Source organism: Pelophylax lessonae (genome assembly GCF_965119305.1).
Source record: "Pelophylax lessonae genome assembly, chromosome: 2".
In the NCBI taxonomy this organism is placed as follows: Eukaryota; Metazoa; Chordata; class Amphibia; order Anura; family Ranidae; genus Pelophylax; species Pelophylax lessonae.
In genome coordinates, this window is record NC_138769.1 from 288,828,358 (window position 1) to 288,853,527 (window position 25,170).

At 46.9% G+C, this 25,170-nt stretch overlaps 1 protein-coding gene across 1 annotated transcript in view; it reads right to left on the reverse strand.

Annotated features, from left to right (window-relative positions):
- GSTM4 (glutathione S-transferase mu 4) overlaps positions 1 to 25,170 on the reverse strand; it is a 238,714-nt gene that overhangs the window by 137,880 nt on the left and 75,664 nt on the right. Inside the window, exon 5 of the mRNA XM_082247306.1 lies at positions 18,955 to 19,055. Coding sequence (XP_082103432.1) covers positions 18,955 to 19,055 — 101 coding nt within the window. The remainder of the gene's footprint in view (positions 1 to 18,954; positions 19,056 to 25,170) is intronic.

The window sequence follows — 25,170 nt, forward strand, 5'->3', positions numbered from 1 at the left end:
GGACATCTGCCCACACTTAAGATGGCACCCGATCGGCGCTGGCAATGATGATGGAAAATGGACGCTGCCCTCACTCAGCCAGTCCTTACCAAACATGGCGGCCGGGCAAACAGTGCCAAACGCTGCAAAAAACGCCCGCACTGGCCCCCCTGGGACCTGCACAGAGCACCCCTGGGGAGAAGGAAGCCCCCACACCCCCCCCGTACGGCAGTCTGCACCGCAGTGGCAGGGAAGGCAAGATACAGAGGGCCATCCCACGATCATGAGGGGGATATTACAGCAAACTTTACATATACTGCCATCCCCAGACTGGCCCACTCAATACCCCCTCAAAACCTGTACCCAGGGACAGAGGGGTAGTAGTACTCACCATACCACGAACGTGGGCACCACTCAGACACGAGAGACCTCCCACCCTGGGTGGGGGTGCCATCAGCCAGGAAGGATGCTAGCAACCCTGGGTGTTCCGACGTTGAGACACCCATGGAAGATAGGAAAACTTTGCGGCTCATCCCTCTTCCAGAGGCACTGTCTTTTCGAGGCCTAGGCGTACCAAAAGCCTGCGACGCTCGATGGCAGACTGGGACTCCATAAAGGTTCTATATTAACCAGTACGAGGCCCAGTTCTGCTGACGCTTGTAGTCCTCCAAATTCTGACTAACTAGCGTAGGTGAGAAAATAAAAAGCTATTCTTAAAAGCAAAAACATTTTTCAGAAATAAAACAAGGAAAAAAACTGAGACACTAGGTCCCAGCAGGGAAAACCTAGCCTACTCCTGACACTAGGCAGCAAAGAACTGGATTACAGTGGTACTGGCTGGAAGATATAGGCCAGAGGGACGGCCCCCTGTGGGTGTGTCTATATGTTCATGTTTGTTGTATTAACAAAATTACTGCCTAGCTTGCTCCTGCGGAGAAGGCCAATACCCAATTGTGAAGACTGTATGAATGGGCGGCGACTGTTAGAGGACGTAAGAGAAAATGCATTTTCCTTTCCAAAATAAATTAGAGCTGCAAAATAAATACTCACCATGCAACTTAGCAAATACCCAGGGGTGTCTACTTTTCGAAAAGGGGTCATCTGGGGGGTTTGTGCCATTTTGGCATTTCATGGCCTTCAAAATTGTGATAGGTAGTGAGGAGTGAAATCAACAAATTTATGCCCTTCGAAAGCCTCAAGGCGGTGATTAGTTCTCGGGGTCCTGTATGCGGCTAGACTGCCAAAAAGTCTCACACATGGGGCATCCCCATACTCAGGAGAACCAGCAGAATGTATTTTGGGGTTTCATTTCACATATACCCATGGCATGCGTGAGAAAAATATTATTTAGTGACAACTTTGAGTAAACAAAAAAGAAAGAAAAAAAAATAGAATTTTTTTTAAGAACTTACCGTAAAATTATTTTCTCTGAGTCCTCTGACAGCCGCCGCCCACTCATGCAATCTGCACGTCTGGGTATTGGCCTTCTCCACAGAAGTAAGCTAGGCAGAAGATTTTGTTAAAATGTTCACAAAACCTTTGTATAGACACCTACAGAGGGCTGTCCCTCTGGTCAATACCCCCAGCCAGCTTCATTCCAAATTCAGTTTGGTAGCAAGCAGTATAGAGATCCATGAACCCCAAAAAGAAGGGTGGGGGGCGGCGACTGTCAGAGGACTCAAAGAAAAGAAATTTACGTTAAGTTCTTACCAAAATTCAATTTTCTCTTACGTCCTCTGACAGTCGCCGCCCACTCATGCAATCTGCATGTCTGGGACGTCCTAAAGCAGTGTAGATGTGAGGGGTGGGAAAACGTAACCGTCTAAAAGGCAACGCAGCACCCAGGTCAGAGAAAAGAATCTTTTCTGATCCAGAAAAGGAATCACTGGGCAACAAGAAAGCTCAACAGGAGCGAAACCCAGGAAAACAAACAAGAAAGAAACCCCAACAGGAGAAGACAGGCAAAAAACAAAAAAACAAAAAAAAAACAAACCCTGTCTCCCTTAAGGCACTGCCGCACTCAAAACTTTGCGGCCAAAAGAGGCATCTGTTGCCAACACATCAAGTTTGTAAAACGTAGTATTTTAGTAAAGGTATGAACCGACGACCAGGTCGCCGCTTTGCACACCTGAGTCACCGACGCCTGATGGCGGAAGGCCCAATACGCACTAATCGCTCTGGTAGAGTGCGCTGTGACAGGGAAAGGTGGAACCTGATCCTTAATCAAATAGGCCTGCACTGCACAATCATCTGCCTGACCCATTTAGAAATGGTTGCTGCAGACGCAGCCGTATCCTTCCGAGGTGCCTCGAGAAGGACAAAAAGACAATCAGACTTCCTGAAGGAATCAGTAGACGACAGGTACACCCTGATCGCCGGACCACATTCAAGGCATGCAAAGCAAACTCCTTAGGATGCTTAGGCTTCGCACACAGCGGAGGCAAGACAATGTCCTCATTGAGGTGGAAGTCTGAAACCACATTCGGAAGAAAAGACTGATGAGGTCGCAAGACCACTTTATCCTTCTGAACAACCAGGTAGGGGGAGCGGCAGGACAAGGCAGCCAACTCCGACACCCTGCGAGCAGATGTGATCGCCACCAGAAAGGCAACTTTCCGGGACAGCAACGGCAGAGGAATCTCTCGGATGTTCTCGAAGGAGGAAGTTGCAAAACGGACAGAACCAAATTTAGGTCCCGGGTGTAGGGACCATTCCCCCTGGTCCAGGGTCTGGCGACTCCGATATTCCGCCTGCCAGTTCTCCACACCTGAAATGTGAACTGCCGAAATCGCCGGGACCTGCGTCTCGGCCCAGGACAGAATCTCGGCCACTTCCTTGGTCGCCCGGGCACTCCTGGTGCCCCCGTGGTGGTTGACGTAAGCTACCGCAGTTGCGTTGTCCGTCTGTACACGCACTGGGCAGCCCCGAAGACGATCCGACCAACGGAGCAAACAGAGCCCGATTGCCCGCAGTTCCAAGACATTTATCGGCAGGGAGGACCCCCCCTCCGACCAGGTGCCTTGGGCACATAACTTGCCCAGAACTCCACCCCAGCCCGACAGGCTGGTGTCCGTGGTGACCACAGTCCATAGCAATGGTAGAAAGGACTTGCCTCCCGTCAGATCCGGAGACTGGAGCCACCACAGGAGATCAGATCTCGCCTGTGGGCTCAAAGAAATTCCCCTTTCTAAAGACTGAGGATGTCTGTCCCACTGGACCAGAATCTCCGCTTTAAGAGATCTCGTGTGAAACTGCGAATGGGATCGCCTTGAAAGCCGACACCATCAAGCCTAGGGACAGCATGCAGGTCCGAAGCGAGGAGAACTCGTTGTCCCTGAGGGACCTGACCTCGTCCTGCAGGATTCGGAGTTTGTCCTCCGGAAGAAAGACATTCGCCTGGGCCGAGTCAAGAATCATCCCCAGGTAAGGGAGACGAACAGAAGGGGACAAGGTCGACTTCTGAAAATTGATGGTCCACCCAAACTCCTGGAGCGTCTGAACCGTGAGTGACAGATCGCGCAACAGCGTGGCCCTGGAACTCGATCTTAACAGGAGATCGTCCAGGTACCAGGGGATGGCAAGCCCCTGCACCATTAACAGGGCTAGAACAGGAGCCAAAACTTTGGTAAAAACCTTTGGAACCGAAGCGAGACCGAAAGGTAACGCCACGAACTGATAGTGCTCCTCTGCGATTGTGAAGCAGAGGTACCGCTGATGACCCTCGTAGATAGGGATGTGTAGATAAGCATCCTTGAGGTCGATGAAAGCCAAGAAATCCCCTGGACTCAGGGATGTCACCACCGACCGGAGGGACTCCATTCTGAACTTCTGAACCCACACAAAGTGGTTCAGAAATTTCAAGACCAGAATCGGAAGCACCTTGCCTTCCTTTCTCTGCACCGTGAACAGATTTGAGTAAAAACCCTGAAACCTGTCCCGCTGTGGAACCAGGACAACCACCCCTTGGGCGAGGAGATCCTGAATCGCCCAACGGAGATCCTGGAAGCTATCAGGAGTTAAATGAAGATTTGAGGGGAAGAACCTGTCTGCGGGGTGAGACCGAAACTCGATCTTGTATCCTGAGCGAATGAGTTCTTGAACCCACCTGTCCTGAATCTTGGACAGCCAAGGTTCGGGAAAACAACGCAGATATCCCCCCACCCCTGAAATGGGTGAGGGTGTCCCTTCAGGACAAGGCAGACTCAGTCGCTGTGCCAGCGTGGCCGGCTTTGGACTTGCCCGCCCAAGGCTTCTTCTGGCCACCAGAGGCCTTGGAAGACTTCCCGTTGTCTTGTGCCTTGAAGGCACAGAAGGACCCCTGGCTAGGTTTAAAGGAGGGACCCCACTTGGCGCGGGACGATTTGCCCCTAGTCACCTGGGGCAAAAAAGAGTGCTCTTGCCCCCAGTGAGCCCCTTGATCAGTTCATCCAGAGAGTTCCCAAAAAGAAGACTCCCCACATAAGGGATGTCAGCCACTGTCTTCTTGGAAGACTGGTCTGCCGACCAGCTTTTCAACCAAGTGATGCGTCGGATTGCAACCGCCGATAGCCGTGCGACTAAAGGGGCCTCATCCAAGGCCGTGTCACACAGGTACAGAACGGCCTGGCTCATTTGATCCACCATCTTCAGAGCAGTAGGAGAAGCGGAGTCAGCAATCAGAGTGCGCCTAAGCCTCTTGGCCCACTCCACAACAGCCTGAGAGACCATTACCAAAGCAAACACGGGTTTCAGCAAAGAACCCGCTACCAGATAGATGTCCCGGGAAAGCGTTTCCACCCACCTATCCTCCGGGTCTTTAAACACCAGAGAATCCTCCACGGGCATTAAAGTGGCTTTATTTAACATGGACACAGTGTGGTCCATCTTAGGAGCCGCAGTCCAGCGAGAATCCACCAGATCCGCAATGGGATAACAGTAATGAAATCTCTTGGGCACCACAAAATTATGTTTTATTACGGCGCCATTGGTCATTCCCAGTTTCGTGAAACACCTCGGGGCAAAGAAAAACCTGACACGATTTTTGGGCTTTGCCCGATCTCCAAAGGAAGACCGCTTACCCGACAGGTGGGGCTCATCATCCAAATTTAAAGTGTCCTCAACAGAGCTGATAAGTGTGTCCACCACAGCGCGGTCCCGCGCTGACCCTGAGGATGAATCCTCCTCCTCCACATCTGACAGAACCTCAGGGGGGACGTTGTCTGTGGCAACCAAATCTGGCTCTGAATCAGAAGACTGCGAGGGTATAGGCCTTTACCGGTCAGACATCAACAAGTCCACTTTTGACGCTAAAGTTGCAAATGCAGCAGTAAGCGAGACTATAGCAGAGGATTCAGGAGTACCTGAACCCTCCACCAGATCTGAGGGGAATTTGCTATCCTGGGACTTCATAATAGCACTATCAATGTAAATGACGCTGGCCCTTTAAAATCGGCGATTCCCGCGGTCCCCACCGCAAATGCACTGCAAATGGAAACATAGTCCCCTGCTACAGGAAACTGTAAAAATTAATGCTAGCAGGAATGTAGGCCAGGGAATACAGTAAAAAGCCCCCCACAGTGTGCTATACTTGCCCACGTTGCTGAGGATCTGAAGGGAAGAAGGAGGAAGTGACCTCACGCCTCTAGAGGCAAAGACAGCCCTGAGCCACAAGAAAATGGTTGCCAATAGAAGTCTATGGGAGAAAAGCTCTGGGAAAATGGCCGCTGCCCACAAAGGACATCATGCCCACACTAAAGATGGCGCCCGATCGATGCCAAAAGGATGACAGAAAATGGCTGCTGCCCACACCCAAAATGGCGGCCGCAAGGTTTAGCGCTTTATGCGGCCCCAAAAACGCCATGCACTGGCCCCCGCAGAGTACCACAAGCACCCCAGGGACGTAGGAGACCCCCGCACCCCTCCCCCCACACTGCGGTCAAAACCGTGACATTGCCCCCGCAGGGACCAGGAAGGGACACAGGGACCGCACCTACAGCCATGACAGGGACATTACAGAACCCATATTGAACTGTCATCCCCAAAACAGAGGGCCCACATACACACCCCAACAAACACGGTCAGAGGGGTAGCATGGTACTCACTGGTCCAGCGAACGTGGGCAACGCTCTGCGACAGGAAGCCTCCCACCCTGAGTGGGGGTGCTGTCAGCCAAAAGGGACGCTAGCAACACACGGGCGTCCCACAGTGGAGACATCCCGGTGAAGATAACAACTTCGCAGGCTCGTTCCTGAAGTCAGGGACATTGTCGTTTGCGAGGCCTGGGCGTACCAATAACCTGCTAACGCTCGATGGCAGGCTTGGAGTCCGTAAGGCTCTAGAATAACCAGTGCAAGTCCCAGCTCTGCAAACGCTGTAGTCTTCTAAAGTCCGAATAACTAAGCGCAGGAACAAATAAAAAGCTATCTTTTTAAAAGAAAAATACTTTAGAGAAACCTAAAAAGAAAAAAGCTGAGACCGAAGCCACAGCTAGGGAAAGTCAGCCTACTTCTAAGCTAGGCAGCAGAAAACATTGGGAATGAAGCTAGCTGGGGGTATTGACCAGAGGGACAGCCCCCTGTAGGTGTGTCTATAAAAAGGTTTTGTGAATATTCTAACAAAATCTTCTGCCTAGCTTACTCCTGTGGAGAAGACCAATACCCAGACGTGCAGATTCCATGAGTGGGCGGCGACTGTCAGAGGACGTAAGAGAAAACCAAAATTGTAATTTTCCTGAAACTTAGGGCAAAATATAAATATATTCCATGGACTCAATATGCCTCTCAGCAAATAGCTTTGGGTGTCTACTTTCCAAAAAGGGGTCATTTGGGGGGTGTTTGAACTGTCCTGGCATTTTATGCTCAATCTTAGCCACACATCACCCACTCTTCTAACCACTTGAAGATCAAGCCTTTTCTGTGACTTTTTGTTTACATGAAAAAATATATATTCTTTTTTTTACTAGAAAATTACTTTAAACCCCCAAACATTTTTTTAAAGCAGAGGCCCTACAGAACAAAACGGTGGATGTTGCAATTTTTTTCCTCACACGGCATTTGCGCACAGATTTTTCAATCGCAATTTTTGCAGAAAAAAAACTTTAAATTTAATGCACAAATACACTATACAATTCCTAATTGTTTGGTAAACTTTAAAAAGATGATCTTATGCAGAGTACATAGATACCAAACATGACATGCTTTAAAATTGCGCATGCCCGTGCAGCAGCAACAAACTACGTATATAGTTACATAGTTAGTGAGGTTGAAAAAAAGACATCAGCCCATCCAGTTCAACCTATGATGTGTGCGTGTTTGCTGTTAACCGTATATTGTATACCCCTGTATGTTGTGGTCTTTAAGGTGCCCATCTAATAGTTTTTTGAAACTATCGATGCTCACTGCTGATACGACTGTTTGCGGAAGAGAATTCCACATCCTTACTGCTCTGACAGTAAAGAACCCCCTACGCACTTTAAGGTTAAACCGCCTTTTCTCTAGTTTTAGTGAGTGGCCCCGTGTCTTCTTGTATTCCCTTTCTCTGAATAGTTTGTTCCTTATGCTAGGGTCGCCAGTACAGTATTTGTACATTGATATCATATCCCCCCTCAATCGTCTCTTCTCCGGACAGAATAAGTTCAGTGCTTGTAGTCTTTCCTCATAGCAGATGTCCTCCATTCCCCTAATTATTTTTTTTGCCCTTCTCTTGACTCTTTCCAGTTCCAAAACATGCTTCCTGAGGACCGGTGCCGTACATTTTTAAAAGCCTTTAAAAAGTTAGTTACATAGTTAGTGAGGTTGAAAAACCTACCGTTAGTTCACCGCTAACGGTCTTTTCTTACGAGCCTTTCCAGGACAGCCCAACAGTGAGAGATGATAGGCTCCTCCCTACCGGAAACACAATCAATTAAGTACATTTAAAAGGCCCACCTTCCCCTCTAGCCCCAGTTGTAATAGAGTAACTTCCAACAACCAAAATTTTTTGAGGGAAATGTTTTAGACAATATTATTAGGTATTTATCACCTACACATGCATAACATCATGCACCCCTTTAAAATAGGGTGGGTAGGCGGGCCGTCCTGGAAAGGCTCGTAAGAAAAGACCTTTACCGGTGAATGGTAGGTTTTCTCTCCTCACCTTTCCAGGACGGCCCAACAGTAAGAGGATAATAGAGACCTGCCTACCTTAGGGTGGGACCACTGCCTGCAAGACTTTTCGGCCAAAGGCTAGGTCTTGTTGAGACAGCATGTCAATACGGTAATGCTTCAGGAAGGTGTCATGACTAGACCAGGTGGCTGCAGTGCGGATTTGTTCCCATGAGGCTCCTGCCTTCTCAGCCCAGGATGTGGCGACGGCTCTTGATGAGTGCGCTTTTATCTTGGTTGGAGCAGGAAGACCTGATAATTCATAAGAAGTGGTAATTGCTTGCCTAATCCACCTTGCTATTGAAGGTTTTGAAGCCTGCAAACCTTTCCTAGGCCCAGAATGAAGGACCAGTAGATGGTTTGATCTCCTGAAAGCTTTTGTTCTTTCTAGAGCTCTTCTCACATCAATACAATGGAATGTTCTTTCCTTGTCATTTTTTGGTCTATCACAGAAGGAAGGTAGATTTATCTCCTGCGTCCTATGAAAAGAGGATGCGACCTTAGGTAAATATAAGGGATCTGGTTCTATCCTATCTGGGAAGACCAACATAAAAGGCTCTTTTATAGACAGAGCCTGTAAATCACCTATTCTTCTAGCTGTGGTGATGGCTAACAAAAAAGTTATTTTTAAGGATAGAAACTTTACTTTTATAGGTTCAAAAGGATCTTTAGATAATGCCTCTAAGACCTTATTTAGGTTCCAGGGAGGGAACCTGTCTTTAGTAATAGGACTAACTACTCCTGGCTAACAAAAATCTCTTAACCAGTGGATCTTTTGCCAAACTGGTGTCTAGAATAAAACGGAAAGAGCTGCAATTTGTACCCTGAGGGTGTTAACTGCCACACCCTTGTCTACTCCATCTTGCAAAAATTCCAAAATAATTGGAGTAGAGGTAGAAGCAAAATTCTTTTGTTTCCGCCAGGTACCGAATCTTTTCCATATTTTAGTGTAGATTTTTCTGGTGACTGTTTTCCTACTCAGTAAGAGTATCTATCACTTTTGCTTTGAGCATTTTTCTTTCAGTAACCAGGGAGTCACTGGAATGAACTCTGGGTACTGATGTTGTATTAATCCCTGGGATATAGGGTCCGAGGGAACTGGTAGATACCCCTGGCGAGCCAAGGGCATTACTTCTTAGGATAGGGATCCTGCTCTTAGGAGAGGTCTGGGAATGGACCGAATTACACGGCGTCCCTGATACCTGGTTTGTTTGTGGAGTATTTCTGGAATAGGTACTAGAGGAGGGAAGACATTGGCTGGTTTGCGTAGCCACTGTCCGTTTTGAGCTCTCCGCCCAACCAGTTTGCTTTGAATGCTGACTTGGTTGGACCCCCACTTCAGAGAGTTCTGGCCTTGTGGAAGGAGGATGGGTCCCTTGCGCAAGGATTTTATTCTTCTTGCCCAAAAGTGTACTTGGAAGGACCTTTTTTTTTTTTTACAAATACATTTTTCCTTTATTATTAAACATATAAACAAAACAGATAATTACAACTACAATACATTACTCTACACAAAAATTATCCATACAAACACAGAAAAGAAAAAGAAGAGAAGAGAAGAGAAGAGAAAAAAAAAAAAAAAAAGAATTGGGGGAAGAGGGGAGGGGAATATCAACAAAACAAGAATAATAATAAAATTAAAAAAAAAAAAAAAAAAAAAAAAAAAAGGGGGAGAAAAGGGGATTTAAATCCTATCCTGCTTCTATCATTGTAGAGCAGGTGACATTGGCACACCTACAGCATCAATCCAGGCTGACCGCACTTAATCAAATTTTTTTGGGCAATTCCTACTACCATATGTAAAACGGTAGAATGGAAGTGTCTTAGTAATGGCGGCTATCCAAGTTGACTGGGTGGGAGACTCAGGTAACTTCCACCGCAGAAGGATTTCTCTCCTGGCATAAAACAGGGCATACGTAATGCACATTTTAACATATTTATCCCCAACCACTTCTGTAAGATTGCTCAATAGAGTTACCTTTGGGTCCAAAGGAATCATAATATCAAAAATCTCCCCAATAGTGTCCGTCACCGCTTTCCAAAAGGATACCAGCTCAGGGCACGACCAAACAACGTGTAAAAAGGTACCAATATCACGCCCACATCTAGTGCAAGAGGGATCATTCGTAGGGTATATCCTAGCAAGACGTTGAGGCGTGTAATATGCTCTGTGTAAGAATTTAAGTTGTATAAATCTATCCCTGGCAGCTATCATTGAGGGAATATAAGTATTAACTGAGTCCTCCCAGTCTTCAACAGTCAAGCCTGGAATGTCCTCCTTCCATTTATTATAAATTTTCTCAAGAGGCTGACTATAGTGCGTTGAAAGTATAAGATATATAGCAGAAAGTTTTCCCTATAACCTTAAAAGTTAACATTTTCTCCAAGGGGTCCGATTCCAAGACAACCGGGCCTTGGAACTGAGCCGGCATAGCATGGCTAAGCTGCTGGTAACGAAATTCCATAGTGCTTGGCAGTGAATGCATAAGCTGGAGAACCTCAAACCCTGGGAGTCTTCCATCTTTGATAACATGTTTCATGGTCACAATCCCTTTGGCGGCCCATACCTGGGGGTCAGGAAGTTGTTGCAGATGTGATAAATTAGGATTACCCCACAACGGAGTGTGGGGGGATATATATAGAGGTTTCTTATATAATCGCCCGTGCCCGAGTCCATATCCGCAGCACAGTCTTCATCAGACTGGTAATCTGAGAATGTGCCCGTTCACCCCGAAAAACAAGATTACTAAGAGCCGCATAGGATCCCAATAGTACTGCTTCTAGTGTCACTGCGGTTTTTGGATTGTAGTCTATTTGCAGGATGCTGAGGGAGAAAGGGGAGATTGTCACTTTTCTTGTTGGGAAAAAAAGATCCAGTCCAGATCCAGACAGAAAAGTCATTTTTTGTCCCTAGCAGCTGCAGTGGAGGAAGAAGGTAAGTGGTTTGTCTTATCCCTCCGGAAGCTCCAACTTGTTGTAGCTTCTCTCCTATTTTGCTGCTTATTATCCCTAGGGCCACGAAAAAACGTATTAGTTTGTTTTGTTCTTGTGGGAAATTTAACCCCTTTTTCTGAGGATCTAGAAAAGACGTCATCAAGTCCTGAACCAAACAAGAGATCCCTCAAATGGAAGACCACAGAGTTTGGTCTTGGACGGGATGTCTCCTTCCCATTCCTTAAGCCAAAATGGCCCTTATGGCCAAGTTCATGAGTGCCCCTGTTTTTGCAGTGGCTTCCACTGATTCTAGCCCAGCGTCTGCCAGATATGCTACTGCCTTGGCAATTGTTGACAGGGCGTCTTGGATATCCTGGGTTTTAAGTTGAGTAAAAAACTTTTATTTAATCTCTCGACCCAGGAGAAAGCATTTCTAGCGACACAGGAAGCTGCTAGGGCTGTCCCCATTGCTTTAGCATTGGAATCCCAGGCTTTTCCCAGCAAAGTTTCTACTTTCCTTTCTAGATGCTGGTAGTAGCAAAGATACTATTAATAGGAAAGATCTGATTTTCTGGAGACCTGTGCTAGGAAGGCATCTATTTTTGGCCTTTTAAGGAATTTGTTAGCATCCTCATCTTTAAAGGGAAATCTTCTTTTCCAAGAATTCCCTTTGCTTAACCCGTTTTCAGGCACTTGCCATTGGTGAAGGATTAGACTCTTTAGGGAATGATGAATGTGAAAAACTCTAGAAGGGTTTCTTCCTATCCCTTTGTAGAGTTTATCTTGTGCTGATACCTCCTTGGGTAACTCAGGAATCTCTTCTGTAGCATATATGGCTTGAAGAAGACTGCATATTTTCTAATCCAAACAGGTTCTTTGTAGACTATCTCCTTAGAGGTATCTGAGTCCCTATTATCCTCATCCTCTGAACAGGATGGGGAATTTGAGCGGTTATCTTCTGGGAATATTCTATCTTCATCTTCCACCTGTGCTGATGGAAGAGCTTGTGTAGCTGCTGTAGTGGCTGCAGGGCCTGCTATACTTAGAGGGTTTTCTTGATAAGAAGTACCTGCTTTTGAAGAAGGATCTACCTGTTCCTCTCTAATAGCTGTAGCTAAGTTAGACCGTACTGCTAACATAGTAGAAAGCATTTGTTCCTGCATATTGTTAAAAAAGTCTTTCATAAAGTCTGAAGTTTCCCTTCCTGACAATTTATGAATACACTTATAGCAGAATGGTCTAGTGTAGGAACTGGGTAACTTATCTGAGCAATAACCACATCTCTTATGTACAGCAGGTACTGAAGTAGCCTCTTGTGAACCGCTCTGGGACTCTGGAAGACCGGATACAATATGCATTTAGGTATCATCTTTCCTAAAACAAACATCAAATAATAGGGACCATAGAAAGAAGGCAAAAACAATCTACCAGGGTCAAGGAAATGAAATAAGTCAAGGCACATGTCGGTTACTAGCAGGCTTTTCATAGGTCAGCAAGGATACGGGTTATCACTTACCTTGTCCGACCTGGTTCTTAGCTGCCGACACCTGGAACTGTCTCTCCTCCTCCTTCCCCGGAGGTTGAGTCGTGGAGGACCTCATTTCCGAAGCAGGTATCCAAGCTGTGCTAGCTTTGGAATCTGCTTTACTGCTGTCTAGCGGTTCCGGCGTCTCCTCCATGCTTCTCTTCCTTCCCATGTCGCGCTCGTCTGACGTCTGCGCCGAAAGTTCCGGTTTGAGAGCGAGGTCTGGAACGCCCGTCCTCTTGATTGCGGCGGCGGGAAATTCAAATCTTCAAAACGGAGGAGAGCTGCTAGTGCCGGAGAACAAGACCTGGAACACTAGGAAGTGACCGAGGGCTTGCCAGTGGGCGACCTGCGAGTTCCCTCGGAGGGGAGTGCAGGGACTGCTCCACTCGTAAGGTCCCCCCCACTCCAGAGAGTTTCAGCGAGGGGAACCCGTGGCTTTCTGCCAAACCTGGCTCACAGGATACCTTTTCGACTCCTACGAGTCTGCAGGTAAGTCTTTGTGCTGCATTTCTTTTGGTAGGAAGAAACACATCTAAACTGGGGCTAGAGGGGAAGGTGGGGCCTTTTAAATGTGCTTAATTGATTGTGTTTCCGGTAGGGAGGAGCCTATCATCTCTCACTGTTGGGTCGTCCTGGAAAGGTGAGGAGAGAAAAATACATCAGTCCATCCAGTTCAACCTATGATGTGTGTGTGTGGTTAAAGTCTTTACAGGTTACTTTGTACATACAGGAGGTCTACTGCAAGAATTACTGCCCTCGACCTGGCGTTCGCGGCGATGCCTCCCTGGAGCCGTGAATACGCCAGACGTAGGTCTACGTCGCTGGACATAGCAGAGCCGCAGTAGCAGCACAGTGAGTGGTCTTAAAGCGGTTAAACAAGCTGGGATGACAAGACTGCCCAGCAACAAAGCTAAAACAAAATTACACATCAAGTATAAAAACAGAACCCCTTATTATACAGACAATGGCAAGAGACCCCAGTATCAGTCTGTCTCCTACATTGACGCACATGGAATACACATTATTTAGGAGTCACAGACTTCATGGCAACGGTCTACAACAGTCTAGGTCTCACAGTGTAAAGTGGGATCAAGTCTTCACATTTCATGAGAGACATTGTTGAATATTATCACTCTCCCATTTAAGCAATCCAAACCATATGCTGTGTCCACCAAGTCCATTTCCTTGGCCACTCTGTGCCCCTAATAGACACAGGGTGACTTACACATAAGAGGAGCCTAGGGACCTGAGACAGGGATTTCCCAACCTCCCCAAGGTAAGCTGGGTTCCACATGACTCACTTTGTCACAGGCAGAGTGGAGCGGAGCGCGGTGGTCACTCTCTGGTGTCCCTCCTTTGCCATTTGTATAAACGAGTAGGGGTATGGTATGTACGATGCACAATAAATAGCTGCGTTATCTTTTGTGTGGATGAGAGGGAGACCTTAGTCACATTTTCCAGAATATTGGACTATTCCTCATTAGACATGGGACCAATATCCTCCTCCCATCCCTTCCTACATGTTAAAAGACATCCCATTGGATACTTGATTCAAAAAAGGAGCTATACAAAAATGAGATAGTACCTTTTTTAAAATTCTTTCCCAGAAGCCTATATAGTATCACCGGATTAGACAGAGTCCAGAGGGAAATCTTTGCCTGTGCAGATATGGCATGTCTTAACTGTAAATATTGGAAAAACACAGCATTTGGAAGTCCAAACTCCATTTTAAGTGACTGAAAATCCTTCAGTGTTGTACCCTCATATACTTGTGGGATATATCACAATCCATATTCAAACCTTTCAATTTAAATAATTCAACAAAGTTATAAAATTATAGAAAAAGCGAGAATATCTCGTATATCCCTCGTATTTGAAGTGTTGCTTTGTTTTGATCAACAATCTATTTAGCAGGAGCAATGTAGGACACGTTGTCCGTTTCCCCATTTCTCCTCCTGCCTCCAGACACTCCACTACATCTTTATTAGACAAAATAGAGGATATAATCTCCCTGTTTGGTTCCCGACACTCAACATTTCCCCTACCTGCTAAATGCTGAAGCTGAGCAGCCATATAGTAAAAGTAAGGATTAGGGACTGCAAGACCTCCAGCCTCATTCACTTCCTGTAGCTTTTCCAGTTTTATACAGGGAATTTGTTTCCTCCAAATCAACGCACGAAATAAGGTATCACACCTCCTAAAAATATGTATAGGTATCCATACAGGGGCATTATGTAGAGCATACAACAATTGTGGATTCCAAATCATTTTAATCATGTTACAACGACCCACTACCGAGAGAGGTAATTTAAGCCAACTGGTAGTTTGCTCCTTGAACTTAGCCAATAGAGGTTCAATATTGAGTTTGACATAATTATTAAGGTTGGAATGGACAACAATACCCAAATAGCGAAACTGTTCCACTACTCGGATCTGAGATGCCATTTGCGGCAGTGGAGCAGTGAGGGGGTCTAAAAGGTAATAATACAGATTTATCCCAATAAATTTTAAATCCAGAATAGGATCCAAAAGTTTGTATAAGTGTCATCAGTGATGTCAAAGACCTATTAGTATCTCCCAAGAGCATCTGCATATAATGCTATTTTTTCTTCTAAATCCCCTCTACGGAAACCAGTAATATGGGCCCCTAATGGCTGCTGCTAGTGGTTCCACCGCAAGGGCAAATAGTAATGGGGATAAAGGGCATCCCTGTCTTGTCCTCCGATAAAGTGTAAATGAGGAAGCAAGTGTATTATGTACCCTGATCCGAGCTTCAGGGGCTCTATATAATAATTTAATCCATGATATAAATGAATCCCCTAATTTAAAATTTCTCCAATACCGACCATAAATAATGCCATTCCACACTGTCAAATGCCTTAGTGGCGTCTAAAGATAAAACAGCTCTATGTCCCTGATTGGTAACAGGTATTTGTAAATTAAGATACATTCTACGAATATTATTAGCTGTAGAACGGTTTGGAATGAATCCAGATTTAATCGGGATGTATAATTTTTGACAGTCGTATAGCAAAGACCTTAGTGAGTAATTTTAAATCAGTTGTTAATAAGGAGATCGGTCTATATGACTCAGGACATTCAGGGTTCTTCCCAAGTTTCAATAGTAGCACCACCACCGCCTCATACATTGAGCTCGGTAGTGAGCCACATTTTTGGGCTTCTAAGAAAGTATCCAAGAGTTCTGGCAATAATATGCCTTCAAATTTTTTATATAGTTCCATCGGTAAACCATCAATACCAGGGGCCTTAGAATTTGAGAAAGTGGCCAAGGCACTCCGCAGTTCCTCCAATATAATGGGGGCGTTCAGATTTTGCCTATCCACCTAGCCAACTGTTGGTAGGGATATACCGTCCAGAAACCGTATTAGGTCTGGGCGGATATAGGATACCTTACAGGAATAAAGGTCCTGAAAATAGGACCTGAACTCCTGTATAATAGATGGAGTGTCACTAACCACCTCCCCCGTACCTGTCACTATCCTATGTACTACCGCAGATGGACGCTGTGCTTTAGAAATAATAGATAACATATGTCCTGTCCACTCCCCCTCAAAAAATGCTTGTGACGAGAAGAATCTCTTATTAGATGCCTGTTGAAGCTGTACCTCCCTATATATCTTTAGTGCCATTGTCCATTTATTTTCTGTATCTGTAGAGGGTGCCTGTATAAAGTCTCTCTCGGCTCTATCTACTTCCTCTGCAGCATTAGTTACCCCTCTTCTAGAATTAGTTTTAATATTAGAGACTTCACGTATACATAGGCCTCTAATAAATGCTTTTAATGTATCCCATACAATACCTGAAGTAGCTGAGTGCCTGTTATCAATCAAGAAATTCTCCAATTGAGTGCGAAAACCTCCTCATTAGTAAACAGAGATAGCCAAAAAGGATGGAGTTTCCAACCAATAGATAATCTGTAGGAGGAAAAATGCATCACCACCAATAGTGGTGAATGATCCGAAAGACCTCTAGCCGAATAGGATACTTCCGGGTTAAAGGTCATAGTCCAATCAGAACCCAATGCCAAACCAATGCGTGAGAGAGAAGAATGAGTCAAGGAATGGCATGAGAACTGAGCTTCCAAAGGATATTTACACCTCCACAAATCAACTAATCCTATTTCCCTTAGTTAGCAAAAGGTGTAGGTTGTCTAGGACCTTGAAGACAATATTTTTTAAAACGATCCAGTGACAGATCTAACACAGGAAGCCGTATACTTATTGAAGCCCACAAACATCGTTACATGGTCAGTCTCCGATGCACGGCAGAGTGCAGCGGAGTGGTCACTCTCCGGTGAAGGGCAAAGTAGAGAGGAGCCCGGCGGTCACTCTCTGGTGAGGGTTAGTGTAACGGAACTTCAACCCACACTGTATTTGTCCGCAGCCTCGGACCGTCTCCTGTACCATGTCCGCAGCCTCGGACCGTCTCCTGTACCATGTCCGCAGCCTCGGACCGTCTCCTGTACCATGTCCGCAGCCTCGGACCGTCTCCTGTACCATGTCCGCAGCCTCGGACCGTCTCCTGTACCATGTCCGCAGCCACGGACCGTCTCCTGTACCATGTCCGCAGCCACGGACCGTCTCCTGTACCATGTCTGCAGCCACGGACCGTCTCCTGTACCATGTCCGCAGCCTCGGACCGTCTCCTGTACCATGTCCGCAGCCTCGGACCGTCTCCTGTACCATGTCCGCAGCCTCGGACCGTCTCCTGTACCATGTCCGCAGCCTCGGACCATCTCCTTTACCATGTCCGCAGCCTCGGACCATCTCCTGTACCATGTCCGCAGCCTCGGACCATCTCCTGTACCATGTCCGCAGCCTCGGACCATCTTCTGTACCATGTCCGCAGCCTCGGACCATCTTCTGTACCATGTCCGCAGCCTCTGACCATCTCCTGTACTATGTCCGCAGCCTCTGACCGTCTCCTGTAGTATGTTTGCAGCCTCTGACCTTCTCCTGTAGTATGTCCGCAGCCTCTGACCTTCTCCTGTACCATGTCCGCAGCCTCTGACCCTCTCCTGTAGTATGTCTGCAGCCTCTGACCCTCTCCTGTAGTATGTCCGCAGCCTCTGACCGCCTCCTGTACCATGTCCGCAGCCTCTGACCCTCTCCTGTAGTATGTCCGCAGCCTCTGACCCTCTCCTGTACCATGTCCGCAGCCTCTGACCATCTCCTGTACTATGTCCGCAGCCTCTGACCGTCTCCTGTAGTATGTTTGCAGTCTCTCACCGTCTCCTGTAGTATGTCCGCAGCCTCTGACCTTCTCCTGTACCATGTCCGCAGCCTCTGACCCTCTCCTGTAGTATGTCTGCAGCCTCTGACCGCCTCCTGTACCATGTCCGCAGCCTCTGACCCTCTCCTGTAGTATGTCCGCAGCCTCTGACCCTCTCCTGTACCATGTCCGCAGTCTCTGACCGTCTACTGTACTATGTCTGCAGTCTCTGAACATCTCCTTTAGTATGACCGCAGTCTCTGACTGTCTTGTACTATATCTGAAGTCTCTGACCGTCGCTTGTACCATATCTGCAGTCCCTGACTGTCTCCTGTAGTATGTCTGCAGTCTCTGAACATCTTCTGTAGTGTTTGCAGTCTCTGACCCTCTCCTGTAGTATGTGTATTAATGTGCCGCTTTACTTGCGCAATTATTTGAGGAATGCTCCACTGGTCAGTCAGTGGTAATATTGTGCAATTAGCTGTAGCAATCAATCAGTGGACAGTAGTGATCTGCTGTAATCTCTAGCAACCAATCAGTGAGCAGCAATAATGTGCAGTAACCTTTAGCAACCAATTGGCAAGCAGAAATTATGTATTGTAAAATCTAGCAACCAGTCTGAGCAGTAAGGATAGACGGTAACCTCTGGCAGCCAACTGTAATCACTGCATGATCTGCTGCAGCAAACTGATTTTGAGTCTACCTGCTATTTTTATGTATGTCCCAAGAACGGAGGTGGGGGGGATCCCAAGAAAAATTTTGCCCAAGGCTCAATCAATATTAAAGACGGCCCTGTCTGTCAATCGACTTCTGTACAAGCAGCCTGTCGGGTTTTTCCCTGAACGATCAGTGCTGCATGCTATAACTGGCAGCACTGACTGTTGTATTCTGATGGCGGGGAAGTCTCCCCACTGTCAGAGTACAATAAACTCAGCGGGAGCAATTCCCCCCCATCCACATCAAGTGTGAATGTGGGTATAAACTCTTTTGCTTTTGCTCTACCCACTGGTTGAATGAAAAAAAGAAAATAAAAAAAAAGCGTATGTCCTGCCTTAGACTAATAATATTGTATAATGTGCATTTGCATATGGCCAAATTGTGTGTGTCCCTTGTAAACAAGTAATTTAGCTGAATATTCATTTTTCTGTATATTTCACTTACAAATTGTGGGTTGTAGGTAATAGCCACAAGTCCAAATCGGAAATCCATTGCTTGGTTTTCAATGAGTGATATATTGTTCTTTTCACTTTCTGATTCCCCAGCTGCAAGATAGTGGTAGGACCAAAAAAAAAAAAATCAGTTCTATATAAAAGATCATGCATTAATTTACGCAGGTTCACATTTTTATTAATAGCATGCTAGAAGTAACAGCACTTTGCACATTATGCGTTTTTAACACTTCTATATTTAATTAAAGTGGTTGCTTAAGCCAGGCAGCCACATGGGCCGCAGGAGGGAGTAAAAAATAAATTTTTTTAAGAACTTACCAAAAAATCATTTTCTCTGAAGTTCGACAGACGCAGCTCCATATTTTCATTACCATTGGTTATGCTCCTCCAATCCAATAGGCACTAGGCAGGAAAAATAAAAAAACACTTTACAACGCTCATGGGGCCTGTCCCTGAAGGCATAACGCCACACACTGCTTCAGATTGCAGTTTTGTTGCAAGCAGTGTTTAGAAGACAAAAAACCCCATACGCTCAGAAGTAGAGGGGCGGGTGCTGCGTTTGTCGTTGAACTTCCGAGAAAAGGCTTTTACGGTAACTCCTTACAAAAATCCAGTTCTCTATCGTTCGACAGACGCAGCTCCATATCAGAACAACGCAAAGAAGAGCGTAATGCCCCAAAGGCTAAACTTAGCCAACTAGGTAAAAAGGAGCTCAACCAGGAACAAACAAACATACACCCTCAAAGAGAACAAAAAAAAAAAAAAGAAGCTCTTTTAACAGCAGCCTGCAAAACCTTGCGGCCAAAAGGAGGCATCCAAAGATGTCAACACAGCTACTTTGTAGAACTTTGTAAAAGTATGCACAGACGACCTAGTTGCCGCCTTGCAAACTTGCATCACAGACGCTTGATGGCGAAAAGCCCAAGAAGCACCCAACGCCCTAGTAGAATGAGTCTTCACAGGGAAAGGAGGAACCTGACCCTTCAGTAAATAAGCCTGAACCACAGTCTGCCCGATCCATCTGGATATGTTCGCAGCAGACGCAGCCAATCCTTTACGAGGTCCCTTGGTAAGGACAAAAAGAACGTCTGATTTTCTAAAAGACTTAGTGGCCTCCAGATAAAACCCTGATCACCCGAACGACATCCAAAGAATGCAAAGCAATTTCCTTAGAATGCTTAGGCTTGGGACAGAGTGAAGACAACACAATGTCTTTATTCAAATGAAAATCAGAAACCACCTTAGGAAGAAAAGACTGATTTAGGTGGAAGTACCACTTTATCTCTGTAGACCACCAGATAAGGTGAGCGGCAAGACAGCGCCACCAATTCAGATACTCTGGAGGCAGAAATGATAGCCACCAAAAAGGCAACCTTCCGAGACAATGAAAGCAGAGCAATCCCCCGAATGTTCTCAAGAGGAAGCTTTTGAAGAACAGATAATACCAAATTGAGACTCACAGAGGTAGCGGGGACCATCTTGGAGGAGCCATATGGTGTACTCCCTGAATAAAATTATGAATCAAGGCATGCGTGGCTAACAGGCATTGGAAATATATAGCCAAAGCCGATACTTGGCCTTTGATAGTGCCCAAAGTCAACTGCTGTTCAACCCCTTCCTGTAGAAAAGCCAAGACCCTAGCAATGTAAAAACAAGCGAGGGTGCACCTTCAGCAACTCATGCCATGTAATGTACGATTTCCGTGTACGATAATATATCTTCCTGGAAGTCGACTTTCTAGCCTTCAACAGTGCAGGAATGAGAGAGAGAGAGAGAGAGAGAGAGGTCTCTCTGACTCTGAACACCTGGCTTTAAACAGCCATGCCGTTAAAAGCCAGCGACTGTAAAGCAGGATGGCAGATCGGGCCTTCAGACAGCAGATCTTCCCTGAGAGGAAGTCTCCAAGGAGTATCAGGGAACAACCTTACCAGGTCTGCGTACCAAGACCGCTTACTTCCTACCTGCTGCCTGTGAGGAGACTTCTGCCAGTCCTGGGGACATGTCGCCGCCACAGCCGCTCGACAAATTCCGCCGCCAGGAGCGGGACATGGAGGCCAAAGATGGCGCCGCTCCGTCGGAGACTCCCGCAGCCAACACCACCAGGGTCCTAGAGGCAATATCACACTGCCAGACCACCCTTACTACAAAGATTGAGGAGGTAAAGGTGGACATTTCCCTTATTATGCAAGATATGGCTAAATTCAGGGACAGGGTGGCGGAGACAGAGGTCAGGATCAGCAGGGCTGAAAACATTCTCAACGACCTCCAACACACAGCAGACTCCATGCAGCGCCAGATTGAGCAACTAGCACAGAAGCAGGATGACCTGGAGAACAGGGAACGCCGCTGTAATCTGCGGTTTATCGGGTTGCCAGAGGGGTCTGAGCCAGCTACATTTTTGGAGCATTTATTAATCACACACTTTGGTAGAGAAGCCTTTTCTGCCACTTTTGCTGTGGAAAGAGCCCACTGTATGCCCGCCCGCCGCCTACCTGAGGGATCACCACCCTGTACATTTATTGCAAAACTCCTCAATTATCGTGACTGGGATGCTATCCTATGTTTAACCCGCGAACGCGGCAATATTTCCTTTCAAAATGGCCGTATAGCCTTCCCAGACTTCTCGGCGGAAGTCCAGAAACTACGGTCTCGCTTCACTGATGTCAAAAGGCACCTGCATCATTTGAAATATGCCATGCTATTCCCAGCCCGTCTGAGTGTGGTGTGTGAGGACAGAGCACTCTTTTTTGACCCTGGCATCAGAATGGCTGGACCAAAGAGAAGCAGACCAAAACCGTCCCACCTGAGCATGCTAATCGCAATTATGTTTTGGGTTTCTCGCACATTTAAAGTTTCCCGCACCCGGCAGGTGTTATTTCCTGCCAAACCTGGAGACTGCGCCCTGCATCCATACTGGTTTTTACATTCCTCTGTTTATTTTGTTAGACTACTTGGATTTGCAGGGGTGCACTGCCCAGGTCTAACCCCTTATCCATCTCTTATACAGTGTTGTCTGTGGGGTACTGGGTGCCCTGGTACATGGAACTGCACTCTAGACCCTGAAGGGCACCACGTTACAGAACTGACATTCGTATTGGATCCCACAACATTCATGCCAAACAATCCTTCGTTAGGTTTTTCTTTTTCCTGGTTTTACCTTTTTTTCTCCAGTGTTTACAGGACATGGGACCTAGTTACAGGAGCACTGCTCTATGGCTCTACATGTACAGCACCATGTGTCCTACTACCGTTCCGGTACAATCCAGTGTTTGGTCGTCCCGCAATGCCACTGGTTGTCCTGGAGAGATGGCCTTATTTTTTAGTCACTTTTGGGCTTGTGTTGTGTTTGCGGCCCTCCTTATGTGGTCATGATTGCCTACTCTTCACTGGGTTTTGGGTTTTCGCTCCTGCACAGTTGGGGACGCTGAGAGCGGGGTGGGGGGAGGGATGGATTTCTGTTTTTTGTGAGTTTGTTTTGTTTATTTTATTCACTGTATGTTGGCTGTGGTTGTTTTTCAGGTATGCTAAACTTTTGATGAGCTACACCCTTATGTTAGGTTTTGATTTGCAGGAACCTGCTCTGGGGACTCCCCGTATGTTTCTACTACTTTATCCCCCCCTGCACCGCGATGGCCACTGTGAAATTCCTCACATGGAACGTCCGGGGTCTCAGGGATAAGGTGAAGCGTTCTGCTATTTTTAGATGCCTCAAGTCCTACAGGGCGGACATTGTGGTTTTGGTGGAGACACATGTCACGGGCCAACTCCAACTGGCTCTTAAACGCCCCTGGATTGGCTGGACGTACCATGCCACTTATACCAACACAGAGGTGTCTCCAACCTAATTTCAAAAAAATGTACACTTATCCACTATTTCTGTTCGTTCGGACCCCCAGGGCAGGTTAATTTTTCTGCATGTTATACTGTATACTAGGCAATATTTGCTCTTGGCTTGCTACATCCCCCCTCCACACAGCTCGGAGGTGATCCAAGAGGGCGTGTCCTTTATGGCTCAGCACCCCAATGTTCCAGCTGTGTGGATGGGGGATTTTAACATTGTGTTAGTCCCGGCTCTAGACCGCCGGCACTCCCTGACAACTCCAAGGCCCCAGTCCCTTACTCGCCTTGGCCGACTGTTCCGTTACTTTGCCCTGACTGACACCTGGCGTTATCAGCATCCTCACCTACTTTCCTACTCATGTTTCTCAGCCACTCACTCTACAATGTCATGCATCGATTTCATTATAGTTTCTGACCCTCTACTTCCCCTGCTCCAGGACTTGGGGTTTGAACCCGCTCCCTGTCTGACCATGCCCCTTGTTGGGCTTCGTTTTGCATAGCCCCCCCCAGGCGGTCCCTCGTCCGTGGCACCTTCACCCCTTCTGGCTCACTGCCATAGTGGACCAGGAGGGCCCGGCCCGAGAATAGTCCTATTTATTTTCTACTAACAAAGGCTTAGCTGCTATGGCCCTGGTGTGGGAGGCTTTCAAGCTCCACGCCCGGGCTACCCTCACCAGACGAGTCAATCGCCTTAAAAAGTCCTCCAGTTCCGTTTTAGCCATTGCACAGGCACACCTGACTTCACTGACAGACAATGGCTCCACTGATCCATCACCTGACAATATCCTAGCACTTAAATTCCAGACCAAAATAGTTTACCAGCTGCTCTAGGAGAAGGCCAAACAGAAATTGTTCTTCTGCAAACAGCGGGTATTTGAGCAGGGCGAACGAGCGGGCAAGCTGTTGGCTTACCAAGATACTAAACCTCCGGTAGTGGTTCAACTCCGGGGATCTGATGGGTCTATTATTTCTGAGGCGCCGTTGGTGCCGCCGAATTTCACTCCTATGCCCAGCTTTATGCCTCCCAGATGACAGTCACCACCCAAGAGACCCGTGACTTTCTGGCTGACGTGTCCCTTCCTCAGTTGTCTGATGCTCAACGTGAGGAACTGGATGCCCCCTTGTCGGCTGATGAAAACCACCACTGCTATTGCCTCCCTGGCCATGGCAAAGGCCCCCGGTTCTGACGGCTTACCTCTTTGATTTTTATGCAACCTTTTGACGCGCTTTCTCCGGAACTGCTGTCCCTGTACACCCATATTCATGACTCCGGTCAGTTGCCGGATTCCATGAGAGAGGCCAATATTATAATACTTCCCAAACCCGGTAAAGACCCCCTCTATCCAGAATCCTATCACCCTAGCTTGTTACTCCAAGCAGACATTAAAATTCTGCCAAAACTCCTAGCATTCCGTCTTTATAAGATTATACTCTCGCTAATACACCCTGATCAGACTCGATTCATGCCGGGTAAAAACACTGCCATGAATATACGTCGTCTGTATATGAATCTACAAGCTGATCATGACAAAGTTGGCACCAGAGCAGTGGTGGTGTTAGATGCCGCTAAGGCATTCGACTCGGTGGAATGGGGTTACCTATGGGAGTGTCTGCGGGCCTTTGGGTTTGGTCCGACCTTTATTGGTTGGGTCCAGGCACTACTATAAACCTATAGCCAGAGTTTCGGTAAACGGGTGGACGTCAGACTCCTTCCCTCTGGGTCGCGTAACTAGACAGGGGTGCCCCCTGTCCCCCCTACTATATGCTCTTGCAGTTGAGTCGTTGGAGACTATGCTTCATGACCATCCCCCACATTCACGGTATGCGTCAATCGGCCCTGACAGAAACAGTAGGTCTTTATGCAGACGACATGCTATTATATTTGGAGGACACTGATGACTCTTCACGCTGCGTACCATATAACAGTTTGGGTCTCACTCGGAATTAAAAATAAATTGGTCTAAGTCCTAAATACTGCCTCTTGACCCGTCTCCCCCCACTAGCGCCTCCACTTCCCTTCCATTACAGAGAGTCGCGGCGATCCGCTATCTGGGTGTCACAATTACTAAAATTCCCCTCGGATTACTTGAAGGACAATATTGAACCACTTATTGATATGCTTAAACAACGCACTCAAGACTTGGGCCAGGCTCCCCGTTGGACTTATGGGCAGGGTGAATCTCATTAAAATGATTCTGTTACCCAAATTTCTCTATGTGTTCTGGCACTCCCCTGTCCCAATCCCCCTGAAACTGTTTAAAATTATTGATCACATTTTAAATTCCTTTGTATGGGGTCATTAGCACCACAAGCTGCCCTGGACCACGCTTAAAAATCCAATGACTAGAGGGGGGGGTAGCTGTACCAG